Source organism: Coccinella septempunctata, chromosome 2, assembly GCF_907165205.1.
Source record: "Coccinella septempunctata chromosome 2, icCocSept1.1, whole genome shotgun sequence".
Taxonomy (NCBI): Eukaryota; Metazoa; Arthropoda; class Insecta; order Coleoptera; family Coccinellidae; genus Coccinella; species Coccinella septempunctata.
Genome location: NC_058190.1, coordinates 13355077 through 13377228, shown reverse-complemented (window position 1 = coordinate 13377228; position 22152 = coordinate 13355077). Strand labels below are relative to the sequence as shown.

Here is a 22152-nt window from a genome sequence, read left to right as displayed (position 1 = left end):
TAACTGGGATCACTTCCAAGAACACATAAATGCAAAACTCAACTGTAACATTGTCATTACAAAATCAACAGAAATAGATGAAGCCACCAAACACTTTACGGAAACAGTACAACAAACAGCCTGGCACTCTACTCCCTGGATAAAGGAAGAAATTCCAAAAGCCTTCAGTACCCCCCTACATATAAGACAACTGATAGCTGAAAAAAGGAGAGCTAGAAGATTGTGGCAACGGTCACGCAACTTAAATGATCTTCACCTATACAGAAGACTGTCCCGTAACCTAACAAAGACACTAAAAGACAACCAAAACGCTTACTTCGAACAACATACCGAGCAACTGACCACCGAGGATCACAGTTTATGGAAGACTACAAAAAAACTTAAGAGGCCAATACTACCAGTTACACCCATAAGGACACCAAATGGCTGGGCACGCTCAAACAATGAAAAAGCTGAGGCCTCTGCATCACACCTCTCTGGAGTATTTGAAGAGCCAATGGAAGTACCAGGCTTTGAAAACGATATACAAGAATTCCTAGATGCACCCTATCAAATGTCACTTCCTTTTGAGCCAATAACACCCAAAGAAGTAAAAGCGGAAATACGCAGACTCAAAAATCACAAAGCGTCTGGACACGACTTAATATCTGCGCAATCCTGAAAAAACTGCCGAGAAAAGCAAAAGTAGCTTTTCTTACTACCTTGTATAACCGTATGTTGACCTTGGGCTATTTTCCAATACAATGGAAACTCGCACATATCATAATGATCCACAAAATCGGAAAACCTCCACATGAACCACCATCATATAGACCAATAAGTCTTCTCCCTCTCACTGGGAAAATATTCGAGAGAATACTCCTCAAAAAAATTCAAGAAGACTACGAATCAACAAGTGTCATTCCCCAGTACCAATTTGGTTTTCGCCAACATATGTCTACACTTCACCAGACTCACAGAATAGTCAATGCAATTGCAAGTTCACTGGAAAAAAAGCATTTCTGCAATGGTGTCTTTCTGGATATTTCCCAGGCATTTGACAGGGTATGGCACGCCGGATTATTATACAAGATAAAAAAAAAAATTCGACAAGTACTACCTGATCCTGAAATCATACCTCCTTGACAGAAACTTCCAAGTCAGATACAATGACTCATTGTCAACTTATAGATGCATTAAATCCGGTGTACCACAAGGAAGTGTACTGGGACCGTACCTGTTTTTACTTTATACTGCTGACATGCCAGAAGATCATGATACAACCATGGCAGCATTTGCAGATGACGTCGCAATACTAGCTTCCGATGAAGATCCGGATATCTCCTCTAGAAAAGTCCAAGAGCACCTTGACAAACTGAACAATTGGTATAAAACCTGGAGGATGACACTAAATCATAACAAATCGACACAAGTTGTATTCACCAATCGCAACAACACCTGTCCCAGCTTAACACTGGATGGCATTACTATACCCACCAAGCAAAATGTCAAATACCTTGGACTGCACCTGGACCAGAGACTCACGTGGCAAAAACATATAGAATCTAAAAGGAAACAGCTAGACTTGAAAGTTCGGAAAATGCACTGGCTTATTGGGAAGAGATCAAAGCTGACCATTCAGAACAAGCTGCTCCTGTATAAGGTGGTACTTAAACCTGTCTGGACTTACAGTATACAGCTGTGGGGCTGTGCAAAACCATCATTAAGAAACACCATCCAAAGGTTCCAGTCCAAAACTCTTCGGTTGATAGCCAATGCTCCATGGTATGTCACGAACCAGAGAATTCATGAAGACCTCCAAATACCCTACATAACAGAAGTCATACAATCCACCTCCACCAAGTACCAGGAAAGACTACAAGCTCATTCGAATGAGTTAATAGAGAACCTCTATAATAATGGACCAAGAATCAGACGACTAAAAAAGACGTGGCCTGAAGACCTCCCGCTCTGAAACAGCAATCGAGTAGAAGTGTCACTGGACATTTCACTCTCATCTTCTCCCTTTCACTTTTTTCCCTTTTCATTATAGCCAACACAATTACTTAATACCTTATGTGTAGATTGTATATTGAGCAATAAATATTGAGAAAAAAAAAACATATTAAAAAGACAGTAACTTTAGACAAGAGGGATGCTAACGACAAAACATTAAATAAAAAGTCAGTAGAATATTTCACGGATATAACCCAAAATATTTCGCACAAAAATCCGGAGATGTGTTGAAATATTCCTGCAGTATTTCTTATAGAGTCATTCGGGGCAACTGTACGCACTTTTGCCATTCAAGCCATACCCTGTTTCAAATGTTGAAGCTAGGAAAATTAAAACATATTCATAAGATAGAGAATTTTCTAATCTATAAAAAAATATCAGAAAGCAAAAAACAAAAACGTTTTCTTTCCGCAAAAAAAAATTTAATAGTGAAAGTCGGAGTGCGTTTACATGCCCCGTATTGCGGGTAAGTGTGCGCACCCTCAAGGGGTAAGTGAACGCAGTTCTTAGTGAAACACACAATCAAAACAAATTACAAAATAATGTCATCAAAATGTTAAAATATTAGAGAAATGATGTTTATTGTCAATACAGCAGCGCCTTTTTACAAGCACTGCATTATTGTTCGTGAAACCATTCCTGGAGAACACAACACTTGATACATTCCCCTGTTGGTGGCTCTTCATATTTTTATGAACGAATAGGACAATATTGATTGAGTCTCAACCAAGAAAATCAACAATGTTATAATTTATTCCTCACTGAACAAATGCCCATATAATGAATCTATGCGCACACTTACCCGCGCACACTTTCCCCAGTTAGCCAAAATTTGAATTGACATTCTTATAGAGTTGAGCAGCTGAGAAAACCTAAAATTTTTTATTATATATTTAGATTAATATGCGCATGATCGAATAAAATATTGTTTATCACTGTCGGACTCAGAACTTGGACCTGGCAGAATTTGCAGAGATGCTAAAAATTAACAAGAAAACTAGTGAATTTGATTGATTTCAAATAAAAAGTTAACGAAACTTTGCACGGCGCACTCCTATGAAAAACTAATTTGGCGATTCTGCGCCCTTCCTTCACCCAAATGAACCCCTCTTTCAAACACTGCATAGTCGAGATATACGCACTGCGCACACTTACCCTCTGCGCTCAGTTACCCCGAATGACTATATATTCATTTAAATATAGGTCCTTTCGTTTGCAAAAAAGTGTAGCACTTTTCTACACGATTTGATTTACACCAGTGTAGAGGAAGTGTAATTTATCTACACATAGTCAAAAGGAGATGTAGATAAACTACACTTCCTCTACACTGGTGTAAATTCAATCAGCAAACGAATACTAAAATCAAGTGTAGAAAAGTGCTACACTTTTTATGCAAACGAAAGGACCTTATATGAATTCTTATATGAAAACGTTTCGGTGAAATTAAAATATCATTTTCTTTCAAAAATATTTCCTAAAATATTTCATGAAATATTAACAATTTATTTCTGCTTCCACTTTATCTCTCAGAAATATTGCATAGAAATATTCTGGAGCGATTTCTGAATATTGTAGCATTACTTGAAACGTTAATGAAATGTTCAGTTGCATTATAGGTAATTTGGAAGACAAATAAAATATTTCATTCATATTAGCGATCTTCATACAAATTATTTGCCAGCCAATCTTTCAAAGAGCATTCAGTAAGATTTCGGAAATGAAAATTGATATAATTTTTACAATTTCAGCTTTTCATCGGAAATCTTCCACTGAAATATTACTTTAAGGTTTTTTTCAATGTATTATGTAGACGAATTAGAAATATTTAGTTTATATTCTTGCGAATATTTTTTTTTAAATTTAAGAAATATTTCTCACAAATATTCTGATTCCTATTTCCTGTAATATTGCAAAATCTGTCATAAAAATTTCGTAGAATATTTCATGAAATATTAATGAATCTTATGAAGTCATATTTCATGAAACATTTATTACATATCATGGAAATATTCTGCCAATCTTGCGGAAAGTTTCTTGCCGTAAATATTCTCGAAACCTTTCATAAATATTTCAATGAAATCTTTCTTGAGAATATTTTGAAATTTTTCACTGCAATATTCCATGCTATGTTAGTTACTCCGCATTGTCATCAGGTTCTTATTTCGTAAGAGCTGGTACTTATATAGTTGAATGTATGTGATTGCGGTACATTTCAAATGATAATCAATTTCAGTAGACTACTGCGAAAAAATTGTTCGGAGAAATAAGTTCTTTACTCATTTAACTTGCCTTAGGTGTTTTACCCCCAATTGGTTACGATGAAACAAGTGATTTTTTTTCTATTGTTTTCAATTCAGAATATTCGGTGTCAAATAACAGGTGAGAAGAGTTTTTACGATATCTACCTTATATCATTTGTGCCTTGAGATGAGTGTATGGAATTTTTTGGGAAAGAAGTGGTAAACTTAATTTCATATTATTTACAATAGGGATACACTCTTCCTTTCCACCGATTCACTTTTCGTAACAAAGTTGAATTTTCAAATTTGTTTTCCTCTTCCTCGTTATACCTAGATACTTAGCTAATTAATTTTCGAAAATTTATGACATGGACCCCACCTTAAGAGTATGTGTGTGAACTGTGAGCATCGAAACCCCTCTTAAATCTACAATCTACCTACATTCTCAACTGTAGTTTTATGAGGCTGAGAAAAAACTGTATAATGTCCCTTTAAATTTTTTAGAGTCGCTAGACTTTAAACTTCCCTGAAAACCTTCCCTGAAAATATTTCATTGATTTCATTTCTAAGGGAAATGGGAATCTACTTGCGAAGAGCGAAGAATCGGTGAAAACACTTTCTGGCGCTCAATCAAACGAATACCGGTGTCTTCACACTTGTCACTTCCTACGAGTCTCCATTAACTTTTTCTGAGAAATCTAGAAATTCTCTGTGTGTCAAATCACGACTGCCACTTTTAATAATGTTGGTTATGTAAAAAACCACCTTCAATTCAATTCATTGGGTTAAGGATTTTACACATAAGGACCCTTGGTGAACTGTACAGGATAATTATTGTTGAGTGCAAGAGTCCAATTTCATTTTCTCTCATATAATAACTTTGGCTACATCAGTGTCAATACATTGATTATCGAATACCCCGTAGTCTGACACCACCTTATTCACATTCACACTTTCAAAAATATCTGATCGGTACCCTTTGGTTGTATTTGGTTGTCCTTCAACATATTGAAGTCGTTTTCAAATCGATAGTTTATTCGGAATAAATTACTTTGTAATGTGATTTTCTGATAAGAATTAATAATTTTCGGTGTGGTTTAGTTAAAAAGTTTCAACTAAGACACATCCGACATATGTTTCCTATAAAAAAAAAATTGGGGCTTGTTGCTACCCTCAGGTGGTTTTTTCGGAACAATGGGAATAGGGATACCCTATGTGTATCACTCTACAAAGAAGGCGATGGAATCTATTAAGACAACAACACATTAGCAAACCAAATTCATCACACAAATAGGTATCTATATAAAGGGCCGGTTTTATGATCAAATTTTAACGTCCAGTTTCATAATCAAATTTACAGTCGCTTTAATTTTAAAGCTTTCTTTAACGTCCAGTTTCATAATCAAATTCAAAGTCACTTTAAGCTTAAAGCTTTCTTTAGTGTAATTTTTAGTAGGGTTAAAGGAAACTTTAAAATTGAAGGGACTTTAGGTTTGATCATGAAACCGGCCGTAACCCTACTAAAAATGACAGTAAAGGAAGCTTTAAGCTTAAAGTGACTGCAAATTTGATAATGAAATCGGACGTTCGTAGGGTTAAAGGAAGCTTTAAAATCAAAGCGACTTTAGGTTTGATTATGAAATTGTCCAAATAGAATGTTTGTACTTGATGGATCTTTTTTTACATGTTTAGCCTTGAGGCATCATCGGAGGAGATTTGCCAAGACTTATAAGCTCACTTATCTTGTTAATACTATGGGGATGTAGTTATTTATTTATCTTGTTTATATTGAAAATCTGAAATTTATAAATATAAGTAAGTATTTGCCGACTGTTTATATTTGGATTGTGGGTTTATTTGGGTTGCAGTCAAAAAACGAATGGATACTCTTTATTGTTTAGGCTCGAGCTTCCGGAATGTCTTTATTTCTTCATCAGGAGCAGAATGTGAGGTTTTCTCGTTATAGATGTTCGATTCATAATTCTCCTATCATGATATTATTAGGGATGTTGTGAGATATTACAAGATTCCTAAGATAACATCCCTAATATTATCATGATAGGAGAATTATGAATCGAACATCTATAACGAGAAAACCTCACATTCTGCTCCTGATGAAGGAATAAAGACATTCCGGAAGCTCGAGCCTAAACAATAAAGAGTATCCATTCGTTTTTTGACGGCAATCCAAATAAACCCACAATCCAAATATATAAATATTAAATCGAAATTATTATAATTCGAAGAATAAAGGTTTTACCTTCGAAAATAAATAGCTTTCAAAATTTTTGCGCTAGTTAACCTTTGTCTCTGGAATGATTGCTCCTTTCAAGACTTTGGAAAGAATTTAATTTTGAAAGATTAACGTCCAGCTCCATAATCAAATTCATAATCTTATATATACAGGGTGGGTGTTTCATGAGTCGTTGGCCATGGCCTAATGGTGATTGCAGGTCATCTAGTCCTTTCAGAAAACTTGCTTTTTTTGTATCCTATTAGTTTCGGAGATACGGGGTGATTCATGAAAATTGGCCTAAATTTGCGATAGCCATAACTCTGGAATGCAAAGTCTGATTTCGATGAAATTTTATGGGTTTGTTCATTTCAGGAAGCTCTTTCAAACGGCTCTTGAAATTTCAATATTTCCAGGGCAGTACTCAGAATATCATGATTTTTCTTCCAAGCCTCAAAACCTATATTTCTTACATCCCTTACCGATATTTCGTTATTGCCAAGAAAAACTACAAAAGTTATTCTAAGGAATTCAATTTTCAGTTTGCATGACACACTTGTCACAAGAGAATAGGAACCGGACGAATTCATCTTTCATTGTAATTTTTTCGAAATGCGGTCCTGTTTTTATTCCTTTGGTGATATTATTCACGGCCTTCTGTCGAAATTTCGAATTTTTAAACATCATTCGTATCCTAAATAACTTTCAATCACTTTTTTACGAACTCTCAGTGGGTGCTGAGTGTTTAAAATGAAAAAGAGTTGAACAGAAATTAAAATAAATCGAAATCTCAATCTCGGCAAAAGACAATAATAATCACTAAAGGAATAGAAACAGGACCGCCTTTTGAAAAAATTACATAAAAGATTAATTCATCCGATTCCTATTCTCTTGTGACCAGTGTGCCATGCAAGGGGAAAATTGAATTCCTTTGAATAAATTATGTTTATTATTTTTTTACACACGAAAGCCCAAAAACGACAATTCTCCATTCTCTGGATCTTGAAGTTATTCCAACAGAGCTTCATTTTTATATATTTATTTTCGTGATGTCACATTGAAAAACAATTTTCTGGCGAAAATTTGACAACAACGCAGAATTTCATGCATGACGAATCAATTCCATAATTAAGTGTAGGGCTACCCATTTCAAGAACAAAGGTTCGCCCCACGAATGTGAAAAATTTACGTGAATTTCGATTCCTTCGCAGAAATTTTTTAACAAACGGAACACCTAAAGGATTACGAAACATATATATTATTACGATTAGCTCCCCATAAACGTTCAGTGGGCCTTCGCGGTGAATCACCCTGTATAATCATGAAACTGCTATCTAACAGATCCCACCTGATGTTTTTCTAAAAAATATCTCACCCAAATAATTACCTAATTACCTGGTTCAATATAACCACAGTCCCACAGTTTGATAAAAGATATGAAAAATGCAGGGTGTTCCTAAATTGAACGTACAAACGAAAAGGGAAGATTCCTTAAGTGAGTTTAAGAAAAAAAAGTCCCATATACATGGGGTCGCAAACGTTTCGTTTTCGAGATACAGAGTGTTGAAGTTTGAATTTTTTTCAAGTTTTTTTCTCATAGTATCTACACTTCACAAGATATTCAACTGAAATTTGGCATAGATATTACATTTATGAGTTCTCACCACGTGACATGGCAATTTCGATAGAAGATCTACATTGAATTCAGTCACCACAGATTACAAACTGGCCTTCCTATCATAGTTACGAGAATTTCGAGAGAATCGTTCAAAATTTTTTTTCTCGAAATCGTTGGTAGATACGACAAAACTACAAGAGACCAAAAAGTTTAGTATAAGAACAAAGCTTCTTTTTAAATTTTTTCAAATTAACAGTTGCTCACCAAAAAAAAGTTCTGCAGAAGAACAGGTGGCAGTGTTCCAGAAAAAATATCACCCTGTAGATCTTCTATCGAAATTGCCATGTCACATTGGGAGAACTCTAAAATGTAATATCTATGCTAAATTTCAGTTGAATATCTTGTGAAGTGTAGATACTATGAGAAAAAAACTTGAAAAAAATTCAAACTTCAACACTCTGTATCTCGAAAACGAAACGTTTGCGATCCCATGTTTATGGAACTTTTTTTTCTTAAACTCACTTAAGGAATCTTCCCTTTTCGTTTGTACGTTCAATTTAGGAACACCCTGTATATTGTTCGAAAACCACCTCGACCTTCCTTCCATATTGAAGGAGTTTTTTCTTATATTCTTTGCTCGTGCAAGAAATTGGAAAGTTGAAGATACGGAAATAAGATTTTGTGCTGACATCTCTTCATTTTGTTACCACATAACTGTTTTTTAGGACATCGCATCTGAAGCCGAGTGATCTTGGAATGAAGATTGCATTCAATACAATTTATTGCCCGTTCAAGATGCAGAAAATTGAGAAAACCCGTAATGAAGCTGCTGGTCATTCAGATCTGATGTCTGATTAAATAGTTGAATAACACGGAATAATCAAGTTTTGATAACTGATGCACCTGATTTCTTTCAAAATTGTCTGGTCTAGTCGTTGAATTGTATGAAATAAAATTCTAGATTTTCTCCACTGTAGAACATCTAGAATTTTATTTCTAGGTTCTTCCATTGAAAAATAACAAAACTATAATAGTTTTTATTTACTTAAGAGCTAATTAGATGATATTGGAGTTATTGCAGAAAAGGTTTCAAAATTGAGGTACCTAACTTTTTTATTTTTCAGATGTGGAATACAGCAAACTTCCCCCGATATTTTGGGCAGATGATTTCGATAACTGTATGCTGTTGGGAGAAGAAGGACTTTATTGCACGATCGATTTCAAACTCCTACCAATTGACAGAGGGAATGTCAGCATACAATGGAAAAATATACAGGTAATAATTCTTATTTATATTTAAATTGGGGTTTTTTTGTTTTTTTTTTGATTGTTCGATTTTTCAAACACAGCGAAACCAAAAACATTAGGTATGTTTTGAACAAAGTTAGTATATGTAGTATATTTGTGTAAAATTCAATTCCTGCCAATCTAATATAAATTATGTGAAATAAGGATTTTTAGTTTATGAAGGTTTCTATTGTTGTTAGTAGGTATGTAGAACTTCCAAGCTAACGGAGGTATACGAAGATTTTTTTGTGAATTTTTTTATGCTTCATCTCAGACTTATTGCAATTAGACAATATCGAGAACGGACAAAATGGTAGAAAACATTGGAAAAATTTACCGCGCAGAAGGGTGACGACGATTCTTTTTGAAAACCTTCGACACGAACAAACCAATTGATATTTTTCAACTCTGTTCATTTATTCGTCCTTAGGGTAAAAAATAGAGTTATCAAATAAATTTCAAAAATTTCGCGCCAGATTTTTTTCATCCTAGACTCATATTGGTAGACGTACCTATGTACATGTGAAAAAAAATTGTGTTCGATTATGGTGAATATTATTTCCTGGAACTACTTAGGAAATCGAGTATATTCAAAGAATAAAGAAAGTTTTGACAACTGACGAAAATTTCGTGATCTTCGCATCTTTTTCTCCATTTTGAAATTTCAACTGAATAATACGCCATATTTGATTTGAGCACCCAAAAATATTAATATGTGACCATAAGAAACTCTAACTTCAAAACATACCTACACAATTCACTGAACACAAAAAAATATATTGCTGAAATTCGGATGAAAAATAGCATGTGTAGTGTGAGCAAAGTTTTCATTCCATGATCCATGATATAACAACATACATTGCTTTCACGAGCTATTGACATACTTATACCAATATATTTCACGAATCTTGTATGGAAAAGTAGAATACTGAATTGTTTTACAGGAATTGATGAAAAATCCGAAGAGATACCAGCACGATTTACTAAGACACGGAATATGCATACCGACCACCTGTCCCAGTGTAACCAGAAATGTCGAGATGATTTCGAAATTTAAGGATAAATTGACCAAGTGTTACAACAAGAAATTCGTTAGCGATGGACTATATGGCGAAATAACTCACATGCACTGTCAGAATAACATAAAGTTATTCTTCGATGTATACGATATATCAATGATGTAAGTTTATTTGAATATTCTTTTCGACTCATTCGGCGAAACAATTATTTTGTCGATATGCACATATTGCAGAAACTCATACACGACATTATGAATGAGATACCTATTATTTGTAATCAGTGATGTACCTGAAATTCATGAAATGTGGCGCTCATTCATTTTGATTACACAGATGAACTCTTGCATTATATTATAACATACAACTACGGGAGCAACTGTTTATTGAATGATCGGTGTTCTTAAGAACAACTGAGACCAAAGAAACGAACGATACCTACCATTGGCAGATGTCTTTCACGTCTTACGTCCATCGAACTCTTTGAGAACCATAGAGTTCAATGCTTTCGTCTTACAGTGGCGGATTTACATATTTGCCGCCAATGCCGCCAGTAGGCTATTCAAATTTTGCCGCTTTAACCATAATTATTTAGTTCAAAATATTAATGACAATGTTTGTGTCAGTGAAAATGTAACTTTGAGATTTGTACACTGTGGTCCTAATAACTACTCATAATTATTGTGACCTAGGATGTGTCAGTTCTCGACTTCCAGATCATTCTTACAACGCAACGATTAAGATGAGATTTCACAAGAAATAGAACATTTATTTTAGTCATAGACAATGAGGCGAAGTAATAGATATAGTCCATTCAAGAATGAATGACATCCCAGTAGGTCTTGAAAGTCCAGCGCAGCACAATATCTGGTCACAAAAGATTTCAAAAAATTTCTGTACTTTCAATCACAGAACTAGAATATATTAATATAACCTAGAAAAGTATATGAAAATAAGAAATATTCAAATTTGCAGCATATTAATCGACATTTAAAATTGACACAATTATGTTTCTAATTTATACGATTAAATTAAGAGCATAAACAGCTGTACAAAATTCAAATAACCGTCAGTAAGTGCATAGATTCACATATAATTGGTAAATAGATCAATGTTTATCCACATTACCAACCTGAATTCCGCAACACAAAATCTCAACTTATGGGCTATTACCAACTTAAATTCGTTTTTCCATAGCCACCCGAGATGTCAATCATTCTTGAATGGACTATATATTAATTGATATAAGTCACACACGTCCAGTTGCAGAAAAGTCCATTAAAATTTAATACTTCATTGAAATCTGAATCCTCCATTTTCAAAAATGACAGTTTTAAATTTTTATAGGGCATCAAATCTTAATGGACTTTCCTGCAACTGGGCCACAGTGATATACATTCAGTAAACGTAATTAAATCATTTTTATTGGGTACACAGTTTAAAATGGAATTCTATATCCAGGGGCGGATGGGCTACCTCGAACCGGCCCGGGAATTTTCTTCCAGACCGGCCCATTTCAAGAACGAAAAAAGTACTTTTAAGGTGGGGGTTCAGTGGAGTAGCTAGCATGAGTTACCATGAAAAAAAAAATTTTGATGAGCAGCCCCTAAAGATGGCACCAAAAATAATTTTCAAATGTTTTTTTACAGTTCAGAAAAGTGTCAAAAAATTGAGCAGACATTTTGTGGGAGCGAGAAGGCGATGAAAAAATTGGCCATGTTCCCATATAATTGCAAGGGATATTAAAGAACACCTCTAAAATCGTTTTGCTAGAATTTTTTTTTTCTTATTCAAACAATACATTCGAGAAATTAATTTTTGATTTCCTGCTTTAAGTTGAAGTTTTCACCTAGTTGGCGGATAGCATGCAGACATTATAGGGAAACACCAAAAAATTGGTATATAGAACAGCTACTCAATTTGATTTTTGTACCTTTTCTGGTTTCTAAGAAAAAAATTAAACATTTCTTTTCATATGCTTTCTTCAGGAAGCTGTATATAAACATGGGCTGCTCAAAAAAAAAATATATTACATATATGAAAGACCCACTGTTTTTCGACTATAAATCGACCCTTAAATTAACTACTTCTTTACAATCTGCACTATGTTAGTTTTATATTTATTTCAATCCATTTTATTCCAAACAACTCTGAGTAAATAGAATCAACGAAAAATGTATCTATGTTGTCTATAGGTATGGTTGAAAAAATGAAAATTTTCAAATTTTCTCACATTTGACATCAAGTATTTTTTGAACCATACACAACATGGATGCATAGTTTCGATTTCAAATTTCCTATAGCGAGCAAGCTTCTGTCAAATGATATTAAATAAAGTAATGAAGTAAAGTTTGGTAGTGTGATATTAATAACTAAACTTTACTTTCACACCCCGTGTCCCATGGACTGGCAACTTAAAACATTCGTATAAGGCAAGTTCAGTATAATAATCATACAATCACGTGTAGAGTTTGTTGCAACTTCTGTATTTCATTACGTTTCAAGCCACCCTGTTTATGCCAGTTGTTCAGGAATAATTTATTTTTATCAATATTATTTTCAAAACTTATTGAAACATATATTTATTGGTAGTTTTCCCAACATTTATTTCGAATTGGTTTTCAATATTTGTGAAAATAAAAATATCGACGTCAAATATGTTCCGCCGAAGACAAAAAAATGGTACGAACTGACCAGCCCTCTGGCCCAACAATCGACCGGCCCACCGGGAATCTTCCCGGATTCCCGGTGGTCCCATCCGCCCCTGTCTATATCAAACAAAAAGAAGAAATTTATTATCATTAAGTATGGCACACCATTTAAACATGGTAACATGGTCCATAGGAATAGTTGCAAAAAATTAAGGGCCGATTCTTCGTCAGAAATTAGGGTGGACCTTTAATGTAAACTTTTCTTTTTTGAGCCCCACTGATTAGTTACAGCCCGAAAAGCAGTTTTTAATTCTTTTCTTGAGAATCTAAAAAGTGACAAGAATGAAATCAAGCAGATATTTTATGCGGGGTAGAAATTTTCGGTGCTGTACCTCTATAACTGAAAGTGCTAGAAAAAGCCATTCCTAAACATTATTCCGCAAGAAACTTTTTTCCATAACCATATTTCAAAATAAAAGATTGATTCTTAATAAATAAGGTCTCTTGTAGTTTCTTGGGAGAATTCCCAGTTTTTCAAGAAAAAGACGACCGTAAACAAAGTGCATATCGAATATTTCTGCGTTTGTGCACACAATCATCTTAATGAGTATATGTGACAAAAATCTCAAGATGATTTTTTGAGAATGGATTAAGTTATACAAAATTAATTTTTTATTATAAGATATGAATATCGAAAAAGTTTCTTGAGAAGCAAGGATCAGGGGTGGATTTTTGTACCCCTTTCTATTATAGCTGAACAGAAACCCATTACCTATTACCTATTACAGTGTCGAGGAATACCTTTCAGCTCTGTATTTGCCTAGGTGTATATATTCTGTAAATATTCAGTTTGCCAAACTCGATGTTTATTCCATTTTATTCTATTTTATTGTGTTATTTCTCTTTCTTCCTCAGACTTATCCTACACATTGTTTCTGACGTCTTATAAGATAAATAAAGTTTATTATGACTTTAGCCTTGCGGCTTTCACACTCCTCTCGAGAGGAACATTCACTTATCCCAGATATCTCAGATATCCAAAGGATTAAGCTCTGTTGGAGCCCTTTCCAGGTTTTCGGACTCGTGGTGGTGGTCGGGTTCGGGCCGCTCCTCGGCTTCTTGCTGTTCGTTGGATTCCTGATCCACCCGCATTTCCTGTCGAAGAAGACGGTGTTCCTCTGCATCCCCATGTACTTACGTACAATTCTCGCCGTTCCCAGCAGTACCGCCTTCTCCATGACTCTATAGATATTTTCGTCCAACTGAAGTTTCCTCAAGTTCTCTAGTAGTTTCTTCGGTATCAGGCCTGTAGATGAAATGGGAATAGGGATGGTCTTTATATCTTTCAGCTTCCACTGTCTCCTGGTTTGTTCCTCGAGATCTTTGTATTTTGAATTTTTTTCGGTGTGTCTATCTAGAAGATTGTTATTATTTGGAATCGCCAGGTCGATGAATAGTGCTGTGTCCTCATCCTTATTGAGCAATATGAGGTCTGGTCTATTGTGAGTTATGTTCCGGTCTGTAAGAACCGTGCGATCCCGTTCCAATACAGCATCCCTATGGTAATTGTGATAAAGGAACCTTTTTCGAACTTAGAAGTTGATGTTTTAATGCCAATTCTTGGTGAAGAATCTTGGCAACAGCATCATGTCTACTCTTGTAATCCGACAGCTATCGTCCTTCACTGAGGGATCATTGGCGATATATTTCATGTAATTCCTTGTGGGAATTACCTGGTCCTGGATGGCGAGCATGAAAGCCCTCTGTCTCGGGAAACAACCTTCCGGAAGTCAACCAGCAGTTCGACACAGATATGTCGACGTAATCATGATTTACCTCGTTCTGGTGCCATTCATGTAAAGGTTTGCTAATTAATTAATTTCTGCATTTTGCTTTCTGCAGATTGTTCGACAGTTTTCAAGTGGCCCCGTTGTAGCTTCAACGGAGTAGAACTATATCAGCACCACAAACTACTCGATGGAGTTCTGACGAATCATACTTGTTCAGGAAATATATAATATCAACAATTCCTCTACCACCGAGGTGTCGTGGCAGCTCTGTCCGTTCTATTGAGCTTTTGGGGTGATGTTTATTATGTTTTGTCAGCATCGTCTTAATTTTTCTCTGTAGGGCTGCTAAATCTGTGGTATTATTATTATTATTAAAAAAAATCGCAAATTATTTGTTAACACCCTACATATATTATTTACTTTTCATCAATATTAAAAGTATTTTGAATTTTTATATAATTTGTAACTATGCTGATTTTTGTCGTTGAATATGTCTCCATTGCGGATTTAATTTTTTAGAAAAGATGGAATTTTTTCATACTCAGTTTACGCAATCGTCATGGTTAATTTCTCTATTAGGGCGCCAAATTAGAGCTTTGCCTAGGGCAAAACCGAGATGTCCCATACTACATCTTCAATGGGTGATAATTGTGCTTCAACGGTGGGTATTTCCGTATATACACATAGATTCAAAAGTTTTGCATCACCTTAATTTCATATGATGAAATTTTTCAATATCAACAATTTTTTGTGGGTTTGTTTAATAATGTTTATCTTTCCGAATCTACATATATTTTTTGCATATGTTCACAATTTTTGGGTGGGGGAGGGTTACATTTTGAGATCAATTATTTCGGTAGAAGAAGAAGTTGAATTTAACGATTTTTACTGCCGACAGTAGAGTGATAAGTGAGATTGACCGTGTAAGAATTGTGGCTCTAATTGAAGAAGGCAATTTCCAAAGGTTTGTAGCTGATAGAATTGGTGTGTGTGGAGAGACCCAACAATACCTTTGCCAGTACTCCAAAGTATTCATGAAACATGGCGCCGCGAAGTAACAACGCATCAGACGTATCCTGTAGAAAATGTTCGAAGGAAGTGAAATTGTTTATTGTTTGTGGAAAATGTGACTCTAAATATCACCCTAGCTGTGTTCTCAAAATTAGTGGTACATTTGTCGATTCACAGGGAATAATATTTTGTTGTGGTAATAAGCAAGAATGTGAGTGCAACATCAAGGACGCTGAAATTGAACAACTAAAATCCAGAATCTCGAACATGAATGAATCTCTGTTCGAGAAATCAGCTCTGAATTCCAATCACTGCGAAGGGTTTCGCAGTGATGAGCTTGAACACTTAAATAAGGACATTTCCACTGAAGAAGGTAACATCCAAAGAAACAGTAAGTCAGACCATTATGATATCCTATTAGAACAAAAAGACATGCTGATTTACGAGTTGAGGGATAAAATAGGCTTACTAAATAAACACATAGACCTCTTAGAAAAATTTCATAAACTGGAAATACACGAAGCGAGAAACAATGGACGATCAGTAAAAAAAAATATACAGGCAAAGAAGCACGTAAACAAAACATCAGAAACCGGGGGGATTCCGAATTTATCAGTCTCCACCGATAATATGCTAACAGATAACGGTGATATCAACGAACCAAACATGTGTAATGCGGTATCGTTAACACTTAATGGGTCGTCGACATCTGAGAGGCAAATCAGAGAGGTCAATGACTGGAAATGCGTTTCACACAAAAATAAGACATCAAATACCAAATTCAACAAAAAAGAAATAAATTGATGGAACAATTCCCAAAAAACATTCTGCGTGGAATATAACTGGAGCCAGCAGAGAAAATCCAATCAGAACAGTAGGAAAAAAGATATCATTCTTTGTCTCAAGAATTGCTCCTGACACAGAATTGTATCAGTTCCAGACCATGGTGAAACAAAAATTTCCTGAAGCTGAATGTCACGAACTGAAGTCCAAGCATCCAGACAAATACAGCTCTTATAAAGTAGTAATCGATGCGTCCAATAGGGAAACAGCAGAAAAGGGAGATTCTTGGCCTGAGGGGGCATTCATCACTAAGTTTTTTGTGAAAAAGACGACGAGGGAATAGAACCTATACCCGATATCAACTTACCCAGTTGCCACAATACGAAAAATTTCAGGCTGAACTTGATGCATGTGAACGTCCAAAGCCTAAAAAATAAGATAGCGGATTTAGAGGCTTTCTTGTACAGTCAGACTCAGAAGTACAAAGTGTTATGCCTCACAGAACATTGGCTGGAAAATAGCGAAACTCAAGGATTATCCATGGACGGATGGTACGTCGGTCATGCTTATAGTAGATCAATTACAGCACATGGGGGGACCATGATAATGGTTGAATCAAACACCAGAATATCGGAGTGTCCTACAGCCAAGAAAATATGCAACATATCGCTGGAAGTTCATTGTGAGATGTCCGCTATTAGACTTACCGAGAGTCGTATTATTATTGTTTGCGTCTATTCGTCTCCCTCCAGATCATTCGATCTGTTCATTCGTAATTTCGAGTTGATGTTGAACTATCTGAATAATCGCGGTGATAGGGTCATAATATGTGGAGATTTTAATGTAAAATTTGTTTTTAATGATGAGGTTCTTCTAGAAAAAGAGACAAGAGCAGTTAGCAATCTTATGACGTCTTATGGCTATAAGCAAAGAATTTTCGGACCTACAAGGAATAAAAATTGCCTTGATAATATTTTTATGAATTTTGACGTTCAGACTGAATTCGCTAGAGTTGTTGAAACTTCCTTTTCGGATCATGATGCACAGGTTCTTCACGTGGGCGCCTCCAGTGGGTATTATGGGAATAAATATGTATACAAGACCATTAGACCTCTTTCTCAGTTGGGTTTCAATATTATGCATGAATTACTGCAGAGTAGCAATTGGTCTTTTGTGGATGATGAAAGGTTAAACTGTGGCGAGCGCTTCGATTTATTCCACCAGTATATAGTGGACGCGTTGGCAGCATCTTTTCCAACAAAAAAGGTTAGAGTGAAAAATAGGCTTGGACTTGATCGCGGATGGTTCTCATCTGAACATAGAAAGATGAGAGAGCGTTTGCTTCTAGTACGCGATTTATACAAAAAATATCATACTGAGGCTTTACGAACTTTGAAAAATAAGCTATCTTATGACTATCGCAGAACTTTAAAACAGGCAAAGAAGGATTATTTCGATCATATCATCATGGAGTCATCAAATAAATCTAAAACTGCTTGGGGGTTGGTGAGAGACCACACACGGGCGGGTAACGGTGCCTGCTCGGCTATCGATGTTTCTCCCGATGAATTTAACTTGTATTATTCCACCATCGCAGAGAGAATCATATCCGAGATTCCTAAGACGAATACCACCTCAGCTGATACGTTCAGGAAAAGTCTACCAAATAATTTATCATTTCAATTCCAAGAGGTAAGTCCTATTCTTGTGCGAGATGTCGTTAAAAAACTCAGTAACAGTAGGGCGACTGATAATTACGGTCTTTCCACAAAAGTGATTAAGGCGAATTTAAGTTCTATAATCTCCCCACTCACCAAGCTCATAAATCAATGTTTGGTGACGGGCCATTATCCGAAGTGCTTAAAAGTGTCTAAGGTAGTTCCAGTTTTCAAAAAAGGAGATCGAAAGGACAAAGCGAATTATAGGCCAATTTCTCTGGTACCAGTCTTTTCCAAAATCATTGAAACCATAATGACGGAGCAGATAAGAACATTTTTCGAAGCGAATGCTCTCTTTTCACCATCTCAATTCGGCTACCGAAGGGGCAAAAATACAACTGCGGCCGTTCATAATTTCATAAATTTGGCGATGAGTAGTTTCGAACGTGGAAGGCACTGTTACGCTTCTTTTGTTGATCTGTCTAGGGCCTTCGACTGTGTCTCTCGGGACAAGCTCATTTTTAAGTTGAAAAAATATGGGTTCGATGAATCGGCGCTGAACTTGGTCAATTCTTTTTTAAATGATCGATTTCAAACGGTCTTTGTGAATGGTGCGTGTTCCGGGATTAGGCGGATGAATGTTGGAGTGGCGCAGGGATCAAATTTGGGGCCTATACTGTTTCTCATTTTTGTCAACGATCTACCAGATTACTTGCCAGAAGTGAAAATCATACAGTTTGTGGATGATACTACCATTGAAATCGACTCGCATGACATTGAATATATACCCGAGCTGTCTCGTGCGTCACAGTCGAGGGCCCTGGAGTGGTTCAGCGCTAACGGGTTAAGTATGAACCCCGAAAAAACACAAAACATGATGTTCAGCTTGAGAGATAAGGGTGAACATCTCAGCCAGGTTCCAACTGTGGGATTCCTGGGGCTGCAACTTGATGCTTCCCTCACTTGGGGTGCCCACGTGGATGGCCTGTCATCTACGTTAAGTAAAAATATATTTGCTCTCAGGTGTCTCTCATTCTCACTGTCCCGAGATGTACTCCGATCTGTATATTTCGCCATGATAGAATCAAGGTTGAGATATGGAGTATTAATCTGGGGCAACTGTGCTCAGAGGGAAACGATATTCAGATTGCAGAGGCGTGCAGTAAGGATCTTGGGGAGTCTTGGCTACAGAGACTGCTGTAAGCAAACATTTCGTGAGCTCAAACTTTTAACATTTCCTAGCTTATTCATTTTAGAAAATTTACTATATGTACACAAAAATAAAAACTTATTTCAGCTACAATCTGATGTACATAATTATGACACACGAAATAAGTCTCACATTAGAAAGGATTTTCTAAGACTAAGTAGATCCCAACACTCTCCCGCCTTCTGTGCAACATCCATGTACAATTTTTTACCAAGTGCTTACAAAAATTTATCAATAAAACATTTTAAAAATAAAGTGAAAGAGGAATTAATCAGAAATGTGTTATATTCAGTGAACGAATTCTTTGTCTGTCAGTTAATTTGAGGTTTTATGAACACTACTTGTCTATTTTTATTTAATTTTAGTGACTTTTAACTGTTCTGTGTTCTCTATATATTTTATATCTATCTCATATATTTTATATCTATCTTATTCATATTTATTGCAACCTCTGTATTTATGACTTGTGAAAGCAACAACTTGTTTTGCAATATCACCAATAAAGATCTAATCTAATCTAATCTAATCTAATCTAAAGAGATATGGGACATGTCTCGGAAATTCCTGTATCGCTCTCTACTTTACTTAGACGCATAATGGCAAAAGGTTGGAGATTTAGTCGACCACTGAGGGTTCCCCGACTACAACCTGAGCACATTACCCTCCGTCTATATTGGGCTCGAGAGCACGTGCTTTGCCCGAAGAATTTTGGAAATCTGTGTTGTTTTCCGATGAGACCAGAATATGTTTAATAAAGGATAGCCATCGGATTCGTGTGTGGAGAGAGCTAACTAGAGCAACTCGTCCCGTGCCTCCCTTTGTCGGAGGAAGTGCCATGTTTCGGGCTGGTATCATGTCCAATGGTCTCACAGATTTAATTCATATTCAGAGCACAATTACTGGTGATAGATACCTCAGGGAGATTCTACATCCTCACGTAAGGTTATGGCGAGCGGCTGTTGGAAATCCTTTCGCTTTTGTGGACGATAATGGCCGTCCTCATCGCACTAGAGCTGGCCCGCTCTATCTCCAGACATGAATCCAATAGAAAATGCTTGGGACATGCTAAGCAGGTCAATAGCAGCCCGCAGATATCCCTCCAGAAGTTTACAGGATCCTGTTCAAGGAGCTTATACTCCAATAATTTTTAAGAAAACATAACTTTCGGAGATTTAGGGTGATGCAAAACTTTTAAATCTATGTGTATTATCAGAACGAGGGGGGACTCAATACTAAATTGACTAAATTTATGAAATCAGTTTGTGAGTATTCATTCGATATTAGTAGGTGAAACATGGTTGAGTGAGTCAGTTTTTGATGCAGAGCTGATCCCTCCTGGTTATAAATAGTGTAGTGAGATTAGACTTCAGGGTAAGACTGTTATCGTTGTTGGTGATAACCAACACGTTCCAGGTTTTTAGGTTCCTCTTCTTGTCAGAAGTCTATGCAAAATTTGCTCGAAATTTGATGACCGGTACTCTCGACTGTTCATATCGACAAATTGAATAAAGTGTCAGAAGTTCGTTTGAATTTCTTTCTCGTTTTTTCAATTTTCTACTGAATAACCACTGGTTTATCTATGGGAGATGATTCCCCAACGTCAGGTCCTGTAGCGTTCCTCGAACAACTGAAGAACAAAAGAATCATCACTTGGAAGACTGGACCTGGTCGAAAGACCCTCCCAGTTAAAAGCAAGATTTGGCTTTTATTAATTTGAATACTGAAGGCATTTCTAAAGACGAGAGTGATCCTTCATCAAGATCAGAAGAAGATTTTCGATGCAGAGATGATATTCCTCCCAGTGGAATTGAAGGACAAGTTATGTTCCTATGATTATTTATTTTTTTCTTCAGTCATCAGTCGTCATTAAGTCTTCGAATGAGTTCTGATGAAAGCTTCATTACTCACATTTTTCTCTCGTTTTCTGCTCTGTTTCTTTGTTTCAGATATAATTTCGAAATGAGAAGAGGATAAAGAAATTTTTATATCAATGGAAAAGAAGCCCTTCAGTATTAAAAGCTTATTCTGTAAACAAATTTGTCTTCACTACACTACTCACGGGAAGACAGGGTTATTTTACTGAGGTTTTTCCCTAAGCTCTTTTATAATACTCCAAATTGTATGGTACCCGTTGCACTAACCTTTGCTAAAACTCATACATATGCTATAGTCCATTCAAGAATGATTGACATCTCGGGTGGCTATGGAAAATTGAATTTCAATTGGTAATAACTCTTTAGTTGAGATTTTGTGTTGCGGAATTTAAGTTGGTTTTATGAATAAACAGTGATCTAGATCACTGTTTATTCATCATATTCATTCACATATAGCTATATGTGAATCTATGCACTGACCGACGATAATTTGAATTTTGTACTTCTTTTTATGTTCTTAATTCAATCTTACAAATTGAGAAAATAATTGTATCAATTTTGAATGCTGATTAATATGCTCAGAATTTCAATATTTCTTCTTTTCAAATATTATTCTAGGTTGTATTTATATATTCCAGTTCTGTGATTGAAACTATAGAAATTATTGAATATCTTTTGTGACGGGATATTAAGCTGCGTCTGGACTTTCAAGGCCTATTGGGATGTCAATCATTCTTGAATGGACTATATATTGTTTGATAACTAAAAATGTATTGCTGACATTCA

General features: G+C 35.7%; 2 protein-coding genes across 2 annotated transcripts in view; both read left to right on the top strand.

The window, feature by feature from the left end:
* Positions 1-4623: 4623 nt before the first annotated feature.
* On the top strand, positions 4624-10682 carry LOC123307001. The gene is made up of 3 exons (XM_044889202.1): positions 4624-4636; positions 9211-9362; positions 10318-10682. Exons 1-3 carry the CDS (start codon positions 4624-4626, stop codon positions 10555-10557), a joined length of 405 nt encoding a protein of 134 aa, XP_044745137.1. The 3' UTR covers positions 10558-10682.
* Positions 10683-18916: 8234 nt separating this feature from the next.
* Positions 18917-22152, top strand: part of LOC123307000 (nose resistant to fluoxetine protein 6-like) — a 148758-nt gene continuing 145522 nt past the window's right edge. Inside the window, exon 1 of the mRNA XM_044889201.1 lies at positions 18917-19283. Coding sequence (XP_044745136.1) covers positions 18917-19283 — 367 coding nt within the window. The remainder of the gene's footprint in view (positions 19284-22152) is intronic.